At 34.2% G+C, this 15,159-nt stretch overlaps 2 protein-coding genes across 6 annotated transcripts in view; both read right to left on the reverse strand.

Moving 5' to 3' along the window:
- Stau2 (staufen double-stranded RNA binding protein 2) overlaps nucleotides 1-15,159 on the reverse strand; it is a 261,902-nt gene that overhangs the window by 207,115 nt on the left and 39,628 nt on the right. For all 4 annotated transcript variants that reach the window (XM_013143908.3, XM_063257458.1, XM_013143909.2 and 1 more), the window contains one exon: nucleotides 11,210-11,345. In XM_013143908.3, the coding sequence (XP_012999362.1) occupies nucleotides 11,210-11,345 (136 nt within the window). The remainder of the gene's footprint in view (nucleotides 1-11,209; nucleotides 11,346-15,159) is intronic.
- Nucleotides 1-15,159, reverse strand: part of Ube2w (ubiquitin conjugating enzyme E2 W) — a 170,824-nt gene that overhangs the window by 39,193 nt on the left and 116,472 nt on the right. The window lies entirely within an intron of this gene.

A 15,159-nucleotide genomic window follows, 5' to 3' on the forward strand; every position in this document is an offset into this window, starting at 1 on the left:
ATATTATTTGTTGATACACGTTCCTTACATTCATCTTTGTGGAAAACAATGCTTAAACTTTTAGGATAAAGAATTCAAAAAAGGTCTCAGCAGCATTTTTTAAAAGTTAGCCAAAGAAAAAAGACGGTCAACCCACAATTATACAACAAGGACATTTTAAGTTTAAGGACTGGTTTGGTTTCCTTCTGCTTTTGTTTTTGTTTAAGAAGGATATGACAAATGTTACACTTGCGAGGCACAAAATTTATTTTATTTAACAAACCAGATATCTTCGTCTCTAATCCAAAATTAAATGGTAAATCTTCGGGCTGCCCTGCTGTTTCTTAGAGCAGAACAAAGCAGTGGGAAATTTATTTCCAAGTTATTAGTGCCTGAGTAACACTATGGCAAGCAAACACAGACCAGTCATTCCTTGAGAAGGAAAGCAAGAAAGCTGAAAAACGAAGCTGAAATAAAGAGCTATGGAGACAAGGCAGAAGAGGTGTGTGTATAAAATACAGCATGCAATTACACACAAGGCAACAGATTCACACCCAACCTAGTAACTCCTGAGATGCAGTTTTGCAAAAGAAAAACAATTCTCTGGATTAAAACAATAGGATTATTCCAGGTTCAACTAACTTTCAACAAAAACCAAACTGCCCACCTTTGTAACACAGAATCAACTTAATATCCAGAATAATATTAGAACCACAGCCTGATTTTTATTGGGCAGAAGTAAACTGTTTAAAATCTCTCAAAATGCCAGTGTCCAATGCACAGACACTGGTACTTGCATTCTTTTAAGGAATTAAAAAGACCGTGATACAGTAATGTAATGATCCATGTAAGGTTGTGACTTACTTTATCAAATCTAAAAAACAGCACTACAAAGAAACACTATTCTCAATTTTTGGGTAACTTAACTAAGAATCAGAGGGTTAAAATCTACATAGCTATGATTCCAACTCCAGAGTATGTTCCAGACTACATCACCTACAATATAAAAATGGCTAACAATAACAATTATTGTGCAATTTGGTACAAAACCATTTTGTCCTCAAATAGCCTATGAGATAAATACTAATTTAGCCCCAAGAGACATTCACAATGTTCTTGGTCACATGCTTGACTAGCAAAACTGTAACATTTATAAATATCTTTAGCTTCAAATAAAATTATAAAAAAAACATTTTAAAAATACATTTTGAGGTATTTTAAACACATTGTTTTATGAATTTTTTTAAAATTTTGTTTACTGATTCAATTTAGGGTATACATAATGATCACATTCATTATACAGAATTTGTATTGGTACATGATGTCTTAATTCCTTTTTTCCCCCATTCTTATTCCCTCCTTTCAAACCCCTTTCCCCTTCCTGTTTACAGAGTTGTTCTCATTTTATCCTTTTTTGACTTTTTTCTTTTTCTTCCTTTCCCTCTCCCTCCTCCTTAGCTTCCTTTTCCTTTCGACTACTTTTTTCCCACTTCACAATATTATTGCACATTTTGGTTTTTATTATTTTAGTTTCTCAAACAAGAGAGATAATGTGATATTTACATGTGTTCCAATTTGTTTCACTTATGATTATGACCTAAGGTCCATCTGCTTAGCTTAAACATCTCAATGTTGCCCTTCTTTATGGCTGAGTAATATTTCATTATATTAAAAAAAATCACATCTTTTTAAATCCATTCATCAGTTAATGGGCATCTGGGTTGCTTCCAAGATTATAAACTGTGCTGCTATAAACAGAAGTGCACATCACCCCTACTGTCTGAATCTTTTAATTCTTCTGATACCCAGGAGGTATCAGAAGATACTCAGCAGGGGAACAGCTGAGTCAAATGGGACCTCTAATCCTAGTTTTTTGATCAATCTCCACAATGATTTCCACAGTGGCTGTAGCAGTCTACACTTCCACAAACAGTGGAGAAGGCTTCCCTTTTCCCCGCAGCCCTGCCAGCATTTGTTATTAGCTATTTTCTTGATAATAGCCACTGTTTCCAAAGAGACAGGATCTCAGCATTGGTTTTTTTTGTTTGTTTGTTTGTTTGTTTGTTTGTTTGGGGTTTTTTTTTTTTTTTGTCTTTTTCCTTTTTATCGGTACCAGGGATCGAACTCATGACTGCCTGCTTGCAAGGCAGGCACTCATGCCACTGAGCTAAATCCCCAGCCCCCTCAGCATTGTTTTTAATTTGTGTTTCTCAAATGACCAGTGATCTTGAGTGTTTTTTTCATATATTTCCTATTTATATTTCTTCTGAGAAATGAATTCTGCCATATACCACACAACAAACACCAAAATCAAGATATACAACATTTTATCACTCCAAAAGATTTCCTGGTACAAGAAATACCATCACATAGTCACTGTATATCTGGCTTTTTTGCTCAGTCTGATTTTGAGAGTCAGACATATTGCTGCATGGATCAAGAGTTTTCCTGTGGAATAATACTGAGGCATGGTTGCATTATGATCTGCTTAACTATTTACTGGGTAGTACACATCTGGGTTGTTCCCAATTTAGGATGATTATAAAGATGCTATATTTATGTACAAATCCTTGAATGCCCATATATTTTCATTTTGTGTAAGTATATAGCAAGTGTAAGATTACTGGATAGAATGGTAAGATGTTTAACTTCATAAGAAAGTGACAGAAGGAGTCTAGCAAAGTGTACCATTTTATAATCCCAGCAGCAACACACTTCCCATGGTCCTACTCTGGCACTTGGTGCTATCAGCTCTTTTAAAATTTAGCTATGGTCTTAATTTGTATTTCCAAGGTAACTCTTGATTTTGGTCATCTTTGTCATGTACTTTTTTAACCATTCCTATCTCATTCTTAGTGAGGAGCTATTTGAATATTTGCCCTTTTTGTTACTTTTTGTTGACTTATAGCTATTGCTTTATATGTTCTAGAGTTAGGTTATTTTCCAAATATATGTACTGCCAATGTTTTACTTTTAATATATGTCTTGCTTTTTCTCTCATTTTGTGATATATGAATAGCAAACCCAGGGGCTCCCAATATTAGATAAAACCTACCACTAAGTTACATTCCCAGCTCTTTTATTTTTTATTTTGAGAAGAAGGTCTCACTAAGTTTCCCACGGTGGCCTTAAATTTGGGGTCCTCTTGCCTCACCCCTCAGGCAGCTGTGATTACAGGTGTGTGCCACTATGTCCTACACTTTTTCACTTTAACAGCGATTTTCAGGTACTAAGTTTTTAATTTTAATAACACCTGAATTCACAACTTTTTCATCATTCTAAAAAATCTTTGTAGATAGATTTGTTTGTTTTTGTGTGGGCATCCGAACTTTACCACTAACTGTTGAAAAGAGTATCCTTTCCAAGCTATTAGAATCTCTGTCGAAATCAATTTTTAAAGAATTAAACTGATACAAAGATGGATCTAGTTCTTGACTCCATATTCTAGAGATCAGCAAACTTCTGTAAAAGGTTAAACAGTAAGTATTATAAGTTTTTGCAGAATATGAAACCTGTCACAGCTATTCAACTCTGCACTACGTGTTCCAACAAAACTGACAAACACTAAAACTTCAATTTCATCTAATTTCATGTTATAAAATTATCATTCCTTTTATGTTTTCCCAGCCATTCAAAACTGTAGAAATCATCCCTAACTTGCAGCTATGTGACACAGAAACAGCCAGTAGATTGGGCCAACCTCTATTCTATTCCATTTATCCATATATCTATCCCTTTGCCAGTATTTCATTTTCTTTTTGTGGGGAGGGGAGTGATACTGGGAATTGAACTCAAGAACTCGCACTTGCCAGGCAGGCACTTATGCCACTGAGCTATATAAATGTTGAAGTTCGATAGTATGACCACTCCAACTTTGTTCTTTCTTTCCAAAACCATTTGGGCTGGTGCTATGTCCTTTGTATTTCTACACAAATGCTAGTGTCACCTTATTACTTTTATAAAACAAACTAGGATTATAAAACAAAGCTAGGATTTTGACTGAGATTGTGCTGCATGTTATATTAACTTTGAGAGGACTAAAAGTATCTTGATATTGAGCTTTCTTTAATGTTCATAATTATTTTACTGCTTTCAACATACAGGTCATGCATACATTGTTAAATTTATCCCAAATTATGACAAACTTTTAGACCCTAATTCTCTAGCTGTTCATTACTACTAAATAGAAATACCACTCACTTTTTCTATACACTGACTTGGTACCCTCTGACCTTACTAAACTCACTTATTAATAGCATTTTTTTCGGTCATGATGTCTTAGAATTTTCTATATGCATGACTACAGTATTATGTAGAAAGCTCTGCTTCTTCTCCAATATTTTCCCATTTATTTCTTCTTAATATGCACACTAGCACTCAGTTATTACACTAAACAAAGGCAGCAGCAGCACATATAATGCCTTGTTCCTGATCAGCCTTTCACCATGATTTCCAGAGGTTATTTAGAGAAGCCCATTTTCACGTTAAGGAAGCTCTCACCCATTCCTTGTTTGCTGAATCTTTATTCTAAGTCAGTATTAACTCTGGCAAGTGGTTTTTCTCCATCTAATGAAATGCTCATATGGTTTTCCTTCCATTCTGGTTGTTCTATATTAAACCAATTTTCCTTTCCAAGAATATACTCTACTTATTAGTGATATGAAATGCCATTTAAATTCCTGCTAAATTAATTTGCTAATATTTTTTCAAGGATTTTTATCTGTGATTATGAGGGACACTCATTTTAAGTCCACTTTTCCCCATACCAGCTTTGGTAACCTGCTCAAATTCTCTTACCCACTTATAAGTATTTCTATAAAAACAAAATATTTTAATGTCTCTTTTTCTACTTTAACAACAATCTTATGTAAAAATATTTAAAATTTTGTCTTGCAGCCTACCTTTTTCATTTTATATTCTATAAAGTAATGCCTTCATGACAAAGTCATTTTTAAAAGTTCAACATGATTTTCATGTGTAAAGCATTATAAAAGAAAAAAAATACATTCTTCAAAGCAAGGGTTAGAGTACACAGAAGGCAAAGTTATTTATAACTATCAGAACAAATTCCTGCTTTTTTACCACTTAATGCTTATTTCATTTATCCAGATTTTAAAGTTGTACACTTCACTGACTTTTTTCTATTAAGTTAAATCATTCCATATATTTACGAGTCAAAGAAAAAGCAAATATTGGTAATTTCATAATGTTTTATCTCTTCTTTATCAGCTACTGGCCCTGGAATAGTAACCAAACTGAACTTACCCAGTCTGACTACTTTATTTATACACAAGCACCATCTGGTGGTAGAAACCAAAACCTTAGATTTATAGATTTATACCTGTTTTATCTTACTGCTTCTACAAACATTTGATGTTTCTTTTGTCTCTTTTTTGTTTCTTTGTTTTGGTTTTTTGGGTTGTTTGTTTGGGTTTTTTTTTTTTGGAGGGGTGGTTTTTGTTTTTTGTTTTTTGTACTGGGGATCAAACTCACAACCTTGCACTTATCAGGCAGGTGCTTACGCCACTGAGCTAAATCCCCAGCCATTTGATATTTTTTAACTGTTCTATTTTCTAATATGCTTTTTTAAAAGGTATTACAAACAGGGAAGAATCCTTATATTGACAGTTTGAGCAATCTCTAAATAAAACGCACACTAACTTCACAAACTATGTAAAAAAAACTTTCAAACATGCACAGGTTAAGCATCCCTAATTCAAAAATTCAAAATCTGAAATTCTCCAAAATCTAAATACTGTAAGCACTAAAATGCTAACACATGCCTCATAGTTCAATGCATACAAATTCTATTTATATACAAAAGTACTTAAATTATTACATAGAACTATCTTCAGGTTATGTGTACAAAGCATATACAAAACAGAAATGAATTTCATGTTTAGACTTGGGTCTTATTCCCAAATACCTCATTATGTATATGCAAAGATTCTAAAACCCAAAAAACAAAAAAAAAATCTGAAACATTTCTAGTCCCAAACATTCAGAAAACAGGTACAGTACTTCACCTATATAATATACAAGCTATTCCCATAAACCAAAATTGTGGTTATTTCAAATTTTATGGTAATTAATATAATGACATAGTTTAGATGCTTACATAACTTTCACTCTAGCCAGGCATTATGGCACACGCCTCTAATACCAGCACTCTGAAAGACTGAGGCAAGGAAGATTGCAAGATTAAGCCCAGTCTGGGAAATTTAGTGATTCAGAAAAACCTGGCCTCAAAATAAAAGTAAATAACATTTAAATAATAAAGGACTGAGTATGTACTCAGTATGAAGGCCCTGGATTCAATTCCAAATTACACACACACACACTCACCCCCAAAAAGTGCTTTACATAATAGTTTGGATGTAGTTAATCCCCATTTGTCTCCAGACTGGAAGCATAACCCTAGGCTTAGTCAAGTAAAGTATGCTTTCACCAGCCAGGTGTGGCAAACCATGCCTGTAATCCCAGAACTCAGGAGGCTGAGGCAGGAGGATCACTGCAAGTTCAAAATCAGCCAGGGCTCAAGTGAGCTCAAAGTGAGCTCAAGGCCAGTGAGCTGAACTGCATAGTGAGACCTTGTCTCAAAGACAAAAAAAAGTATGCTTTCACCATGTTCATTTTGAAAAATAAATTCTTGGTTAGGCAGTATTCTAAGAATTATCAAAACAACTTCTCCATCCTCTAGTACTGTCTATAAATCTAGTCTATAGACTAATATATAAGGAACCACAAACAATATTAAGGTATTTTGAAAAATAAAATCAAGCACAGAAAAAATGAGACAAGCTAAAAAAAAAAATGAAGAAGAATTATATTAAAGCTCTATATCCAACCACGTCTACAGAGGTTGCAACTTACATGGGCTCAAAATTCTCATTTTTACATAATCTAGTTATGAGTTGTAGCCCTTTGAAAATCTGTATCAGCAGTTCAAGATACCAGAAACAGCCATTTGCCAAGCATAATACTTTTCTCATCTGTGAATATGCAAAATTGATAATCTATCTATGGAAGCCTGATTCTAGTCTTTCTAGAAAACATTTTTTTTTTTTTTTAATTGGTACCGGGGATTGAACTCATGACTGCCTGCTTGCAAGGCAGGTGCTTATGCCGCTGAGCTAAATCCCCAGCCTCTAATCTTTCTATAAATTTATATAATTTTTACAAGAACAAACAAAGCATTGCCATGACTTAGGTTAAGTGTCCCACAAAGGCCCATGTGTTACTAGCTCATGGCACTCCTGGGTGACAGTGGTACTTTCAGGAGGTGGGTCAAGTACAGATTTCTCAATACTTGCAGCCTTCCTCCTATTAGGATCTGGGCCCTTTTTACTCTCTCTTTGCTCCTGGCCACCATGAGTTATACATAACTCCCTCCACCACATGCTCCTCCCAATGATATTCTGTCTCACCACAAGCACAAAAGCAACATGACCAACCAACCATAGACTGCAACCTCTGAAACTATGCACCAAAACAAACTTTTCTTCTTAAACTATCTCAAGTACAAATTATTACAGTAATAGAAAAAGCTAACTAGCACACCATAAAATGTCCAATCTTTACCATATGGTTATGATATAAATTTTTAAATATTTTCTTCTACTTTATATGTTGCTGAACAGTGACTCAATGAGAAAGAAAGGTTTAAGTAGGTTGTTGTCAGATATCCTGGGCATAACATAAGGAGACAGGTATTTCAGAATCCAGGTCATATCCTCCTCAGTTTGCTTATACATAAATCTTTTTTCTTCTTCCAGCATAAGACACAGCAGGAAAAAAAATCAGTCCTCTGAGACCTCTGAATGAATTTAAGTGAGAAAATTCATTAGCAAAGAACAAAGAAAAACCAGTATTGGTAAGATCTTATTTTTAATAAATAGAAAATGAAAGATCGTTTCAAAAAATCCTAAACAATATCTGTTTCTTAGACTTCTTAATCTTTCATTCCTCTGCCTCAAAAAGCTACTGACCTAGATTCTGAAAAGCTGCCTCTGACCTTTGGCTCTAAATGCCCTGTAATGCATTCAAGGGTGTCATCAGCAAATTAAAGTCATGTGTGAAATCATAATTCTAATAGCCTGCTGAGTACTGGTTAGGCCTGGCCTTTTTTATGAGCAGGAAGGCCTTTTAAATTGAAACATATTTGATAACTTATATAACACTCCCACTTTTCTTTCACCATTTTTGTTACCTGCCAAATATCACAAAGAATCCACAAATCTGAAGGGAATAATCCTTCCACCCGTTAGTAGGCATAGTCCAAGACATTTGGAGAAGGTTTGCTGTTTTTTCTACCTGAGTATCCACCTCCCTCACTTTCATGTACTCCTTTAGAGTCCTTTGCATTCAATGCACCATCTTAGTAACTCACCGCTCGTACTGGCTAGACTCCCTTCTCTACTAGAAAATGAGCCCAGGCAGGATAGGGATTACTGTCAGATTTCTCAGCACGTTAGCACCAGATTTCTTTTACATAAAAATAATAAAGTTGGGCCAGGGATTTAGCTGAACAGCATAAGTGACTGCCCTGAAAGCACGCAGTCATAAGTTTGATCCCCGGTACCAAAAAGTAAAAAAAAAAAAAAAAAAAACATTAAAAATTCACTGCAAAGTGTCAATAAAGGACCATGGACATCAAAATACAACAAACATTACAACATAAAACTGGGCCGGGGGTTAGCTCAGCAGCATAAGCGCCTGCCTGGCAAGTGCAAGGTCATGAGTGTGATTTCCAGTACCAAAAAACAAAACAAAACATAAAGCTCATGAATCTATTCATTATAGTACATTAAAAATAAACTATCATGCAAGTACTGAGGAAGAGAGAGACAGATAAAGAGAGAAACTATTGTAAGAAAAAAAGAGCCAGGCATGGTGGCACATGCCTATAATCCCAGCACTTGGGAGACTGAGGCAGAATGATCATGAGTTTGAGGCCAGCCCAGTAATTCAGTAAGATCTTGGCTCAAAAAAAAAAAAAAAAAAAAAAAAAAAAGAAAGAAAGAAAAGAAAAAGAAAATGTTAAATCGCATCTTCCCTGTATCATGTACACACCAAGCTAAGCTAGGATGCACCATAGTTAGAAGTTGATACGCTACAGAAGAGGAAGGGAAAAGAACCTCATACCAGAAAGCAACAAAGAGCAAAAGGTTTGGGCCAAGGTGAACTACAGTCATCAACTGCAAGTTTTAGCATCTCATGGAAAGGGGACATTATCACAAACCACAGAAGCATTGAAAGACAATGCAAGACACAGAGTGGGGGTTGGGGGAAACGACACATAATTCCCCCAGGTACGCTGGGAGGAGGTACAGGAGAAATTTAGGGAATTCTCCAACTTTTTCTTAAGAGACCCTGAGCAATAATGCTTAAAGGAACTATTTATGTTTGAACAGGACTTCCTTTAAATGGATATGACTAAGATAATTAAAAGTATCAGACTATATATGGACAAAATATTCTCTGTACAACAGCTATACTGGCAATAAATAATACAAAACCATAACAAAGCTTCAGCAAATATATGACCATAGTGGTAAAGAATTTTTGGGCAAAAGTAATGAGGGACTTTCTTTTTTAAAAGATCAAAAGATGGGGCTGGGGATTTAGCTCAGCGGCATAAGCGCCTGCCTTGCAAGCAGGCAGTCGTGAGTTCGATCCCTGGTACCCATAAAAACGAAAAAGATAAAAAAAAAAAAAAAGATCAAAAGATTTGGGACTGGGACATAGTTCAGTTCTACAGGAGTTGGCTAGCACAAGGCCCTGGATTTGATCCCTAATAGAGAGAGGAAAGGGAGGAGAGAGGAAGAAAAGAGGATAGGCATAGAATTATAAAATATACCTTAACCATGTGATCATGTATAGCTATCAAAAGTTTCTCAAGGATTAAAGATATGGAAAATGCATATTATACACAGTGATATTGGGTAAAAAGGCATTGCCCTGCATATACAGAATAAACAAATTAAGGTACAGTATATAAACATAAGGCACAAAACCCAGATATGCAACACAGATGAAACACAAAACAAGAACATCATTATACAAAGTGAAAAGGGCTAGACACTTAGTAAATACTCTATTTGTACGAAGATCAGGCAAAATTAATCTGTAGTAACAAAGCAGTGGTTACTTCTGGGGTAGGATATGTCACTTGCAAGGTCTGAGAAAACCCTCAATTTACTGTACAGTACTTTTATCTGAGTAGTGATCACACAGCAGGATACACATATGTAAAAAAGTTCAATATATATGCATAAATTAAATAAATCATCAAGATGTAGTCAGTAAAGATTTGTGTTTCACTGTATGCATCATATACTTTAACAAATAGCTACAGAAACTGCACATAAAACACAATTTCAATTGGTCAAATACATTAACATGCAAAGAAAAACAATGTAGAGAACTTTAAAACAGTAAAGGTGAGTAGCTCTGTGATCATAAATTATTCATGTTTCTCTACCTTTCTGTATTTTCCATATTCTTTGCATCATTTTGGTTTTTTCTTTGGTTTTTGTGGGTTGTTTTGTTATTGTTGTTGTTTTTGTTTTGCTGAGGGGGCTGACCTTAAACTGAAAATGTAGTCCAAACTAGCCTTGAACTCACGACAATCCCCCCCACCCCGCCTCAGTGGCCCCAGGGCTGGGATGACAAGCATGCACCAACACATCCTGCTATTTCCATATTCTTTACAATGAATTTTATAGAATTCATTCATTATTGGGGGCACTTAGCATTATTTTGAAATTTTTGCTACAGTTCTAAAATTCTGTAACACCTGCACTATCATAAAATCAGGCAATGTGCAGGAACCTAGTAAATTCTTCCTTCCTCCAGTAAATTTCCTATAAATCACAAACACTCAAGTTCATTAATAGATTCAGAAAAAAAATTTAAAAAAAAAAAAAAAAAACCACCGAGCTGTGCTTGTTGAAGAAATGGAGAAAGGCAACTGGGAAATCAACACTATAAACTTTGGATGACTTTAAAATGTGGTCTTACCTACAACAGAGACAGAGCTCTTGTAACAATAAAAACTAGTTTCTGAAAATTATTACTTCAAATTCCCCTTGTGAGCCTGATTTGTTTAAATTCCATGCAAAATGCCCAAAATTAGTTGTATTTACAATGAAAATACTCTGAATTTTACAAAATTTTTCAATATGCATAAAATAAAGAATAAAAACAAAACCAAAGAAGAAATACAAACCTCTGATTGTACATGCCCCGAAAGTTGTAATTAGCTCTATAATTTGGGAATGGCTTTGGGTCTAACGGCCTGTAGATGGCAGGCTCTCCCCTTTTCATAGCAAGCCCATTCAGTTCCACAGTTGGAGTTATACTGCCTGTTTAAAAAAATATTAAAGCACACAAGTGAAACATTTCCACAATAAATCATATAAGCTATACTTCTATCACAATTAATTACCATGGAAGAGGATGACAGTGGCTGCACCATCCATATGACCTGCCAATGAAGTATAAGCAAAGTAAACACAAACAAGAAAATAGTTTCTAATGAAATTTTTTTGGTTTTTGGGGGAAACATTTAACATTCAACCTTATAATCATATTATTTAAAACAAAGTAAACAAAATTATTAGATGTCTGTGTTTAATATAATTTTAAAGCATTGAAGTTTAACATTACTTATGCCAGAAACCTTATATATATTTAACCATGATAAATTTCAATGAGTACTTTTATTTCATAATCAAGCAGCTAAATATCAGCAGTTACTACAATGATTTCAGTATCTTTAGACTTGTCTGCTTGGTTTTTTTTTAGTTTTTTCTGCAACGAGCAAGATATAGTAAATACATGACACTCTTTACAGATGTCTCCTGAAATCAAAATGTCTATTTATTTCTAAGAAACAGAAAATGATATGTACAAGCAGCATTATCAATTAAAGCAAAAGACTGGAAACAACATAAAATAACATTAGTTTTATAAACACCCACAGCATAAAATCCTAAACAACTGTTTTTTAAAAAGTAAGAATATAAATGTTGGTTTTGCTCTTTTATATTTTTAATCTTTTTATTTAACAATATAGCTTGGAGGTTGTACTTCCTCAGGACAAACAATACTGTTAACTAAAAATGAACAAATTATCAAACAAGAAAATATATAGTACATATTTTACTTTTTTAAAGAATAAAATTCAAGAAAAACTAGGTAGTAATGTGAGAAGGCACAAACAGTAGTGAAAATGTAGAAGCTTTTTCTTTAAATGTATATTATTTTATATATTTTATTTTGAAAAACTGAAAGTTTATTTTTAAATTCCATCAAAAATAAAGAGAAAGCAATCCTTACAATTTAAGAAAAAAATGAAATTGAAACTAACTGAACCTGACTTGATGACTTTATTAATTTTTCAAATTAATGATTGTAAAATACTTATGTGATACGTCCTTTAAAAACAAATGGCAATGAACTCTTAAAACTACTTTCAGTAATCATATCAGTAATGTGATTTTTAGCTAGCATTATGCTTTTGTTTAATTTAAACAAAATTAAATCAAAATGCAGTCCAAAAAAAAATCTCTGAAAACAAAATAATGCAATTAAGCTGACAGTACATCAAACTGGTGGCCTTACAAAAAAGTATCTCAAATTAACTTTTTACAGTAAAGTACTCATATGTCCCACAGAAAAAGATACTACAAAAAAAATCATAAGCTATTTTCAGTAATTAAGTTATTAATAACACTGGCATTAGTATTATGAAATTATCATGCCTCTGTACATAGATATTAAATAGATTTAAGAACATAGGTAACTTTATGTTACAAACCAATATTTTTAACATGAGATGGAAATATAAAATCAAATACATTAAGTAAAATGCTATAGTCTTACATTTGAATTGCAAACATCAACTGTGCTTTCTTATTTTTTCTGCTTGCTTTCTCTTTTTAAAAAAAAATGTAGAATATTTTCTAGCTCTGTCCACTAAAGTGGCCTAGAAACAATCCATTAATAATGATGATAGCCAGCAGCCGTTTGGTTTATAACTATCAATTTCCACTTTAGAAACATAAAGATTATTCTTTATAGAAATGGCTGATTCCAGACACATACACTATAGTGATAAAAGAGAAAGAACCAAGCGTGTATCTGACCACTCTTAAATAAACTAAACTCAAAAGATACTGATGATGAGGAAAAGTCCTTCATCAATAGTAGAATTCTAGCTTATTAGTGCAAAGAGAATGAGCCCAAAACACTACCATTTTGCAGTTCCTAATAAAATAATAGGTCTTTTAGGCATCGAGCAGTCTGTTCTACCCTTTAGGTCAAACGTTGATAGGAAATTTGATAATGGAGGATCCAGGCTAACAATGACAGAATCTTAAAATTACAAAATAAGAGACTAAGAAATCAAGTGCTTTCTGGTGTAGTACAATAGGAAATAAACAAACTACAGACGAGTCCTGTCAAAGAAATCAAAGCTGAAAATCTATACAAGTTAATGTCCAAGTTAGTCTACAGGATTATACAGGGGATAAAGATGTCTGTTCAGCACTACAAGTGTGCAAATAGCAAAAACAATAAAGTGGAAAATCCCATGGACCAATGGCCTGGTTTCTTCCACTAATAATCTGATGTAAAACTAAAGATGGGAAAAGATTCAGTCTCTTCAGAGGGACTGAAGACACATTACCATATGCAAAAAGAAATGAGTCTCATTTTGATCTTGCTTGAAATAAACCAACTACAAAAAAAAAATAATGAGAGTAAGGCAAATTTGAACTCTAAACATTTTTTAATGTTAAGTTACTGTTGTGCCTGCTTAATAATGATACTGTGGTTAGTTTTTAAAGAGTCCTTATCTTCAAAGGTATTTAAGATGAAGTAATACCTCTTAACATCTGAGATCTGCTTCAAAATATTTCTGAGAGAAGAGGGAAACAAGATGGGCTGCCAGAGTAAGTAACTGTGAAAGCCAGGGACAGGTACAGGTGGCGGTCGCTACCTTATTCTTTCTAACTTTGTGGAAGTTTTTAAATTCCATAATTAATGTACACTTAAATCAAGGAATTTTAAAAACCAAAGCACATTATTTAAAACATGTATATATGTATTAACAAAACATTTGAATATAAAAATTTTACACTTAAATTCTTTATTATTGCATTTGAATTATGCTTTTTAGACAACACATTTAAGACTGCATTTGTTACTTTACAAAACAGGTCTACTTACTGCAGCACAGAAGTTAGGCTGGCATAAAAGGAATGATAGAACCTCACACAAATGCACAGTTGGCATTTAGGTTGTATGCAATCTGTCAAGAGTCAGACTGTCTGACTGCTCATCTCATTTCTAAAGGATTAATGTGAAACCACTTTAGAATATAAAAATGGAAACTGAGCTGACTGAGGCGGCACAGGCCTACAAGCCAGCACTGTGGGAGGCTGCTGCAGCAAGGGGAGAGCTGAGGGCAAGCTTATCCTGGGCACCTCGGCAACTCAGCGAGACTCTGTCCCAAAGGTTTAACAAATAATGAAAAGAACTAGGGTTGTATCTCAAGCCCTGTACTGATCTCTAGTGAATAGAGAAGAGAAAGAAGAGAAGAGAAGAGAAGAAAAGAGAAGAGAAGAGAGGAGAGGAGAGGAGAGGAGAGGAGAGGAGAGGAGAGGAGAGAAGAGAAGAGAAGAGAAGAGAAGAGAAGAGAAGAGGGAAAAGAAAGAAAAAAGAAATCAAGGAGAAGAAAGAGGAAGAAAAGTTGTCCTTACTGAATAGTAAATCCAATTAGTTCAAGTCCCTAATTTACTACTTACCCTATGGCAAAAAAAAAAAAAAATCGTCAACCATAAAGGTATTCTCTTTTGCCCAGCTCTCTAACTGCCCCCATTTAGAACATTTTACTAAGCAGTAAGGAAAATACACAAGCCTTAAGCATACACCTTAGTGAATGACTACACATGTGCAGTCAAAGCACCTCCATTCAAATCAAGGCAACATTTCCCTCACTCAGAAAGTTCCTCTGCCTCAGAAAGTCAATACTCACCTCTCAAGTGACTCCTGACCTCTACCATTCCTGATTTGTTAGGCTGTTATTTATAAATGAGTATTTTCCGTCTTGCTTCATTAAATCAATAATTCTGTTTGCATATATCAGTAGTTTAAACTTTTTCATCAATGAGT

Source organism: Cavia porcellus, unplaced genomic scaffold (genome assembly GCF_034190915.1).
Source record: "Cavia porcellus strain 051 isolate PalLab524CR breed Dunkin Hartley unplaced genomic scaffold, mCavPor4.1 scaffold_10, whole genome shotgun sequence".
In the NCBI taxonomy this organism is placed as follows: Eukaryota; Metazoa; Chordata; class Mammalia; order Rodentia; family Caviidae; genus Cavia; species Cavia porcellus.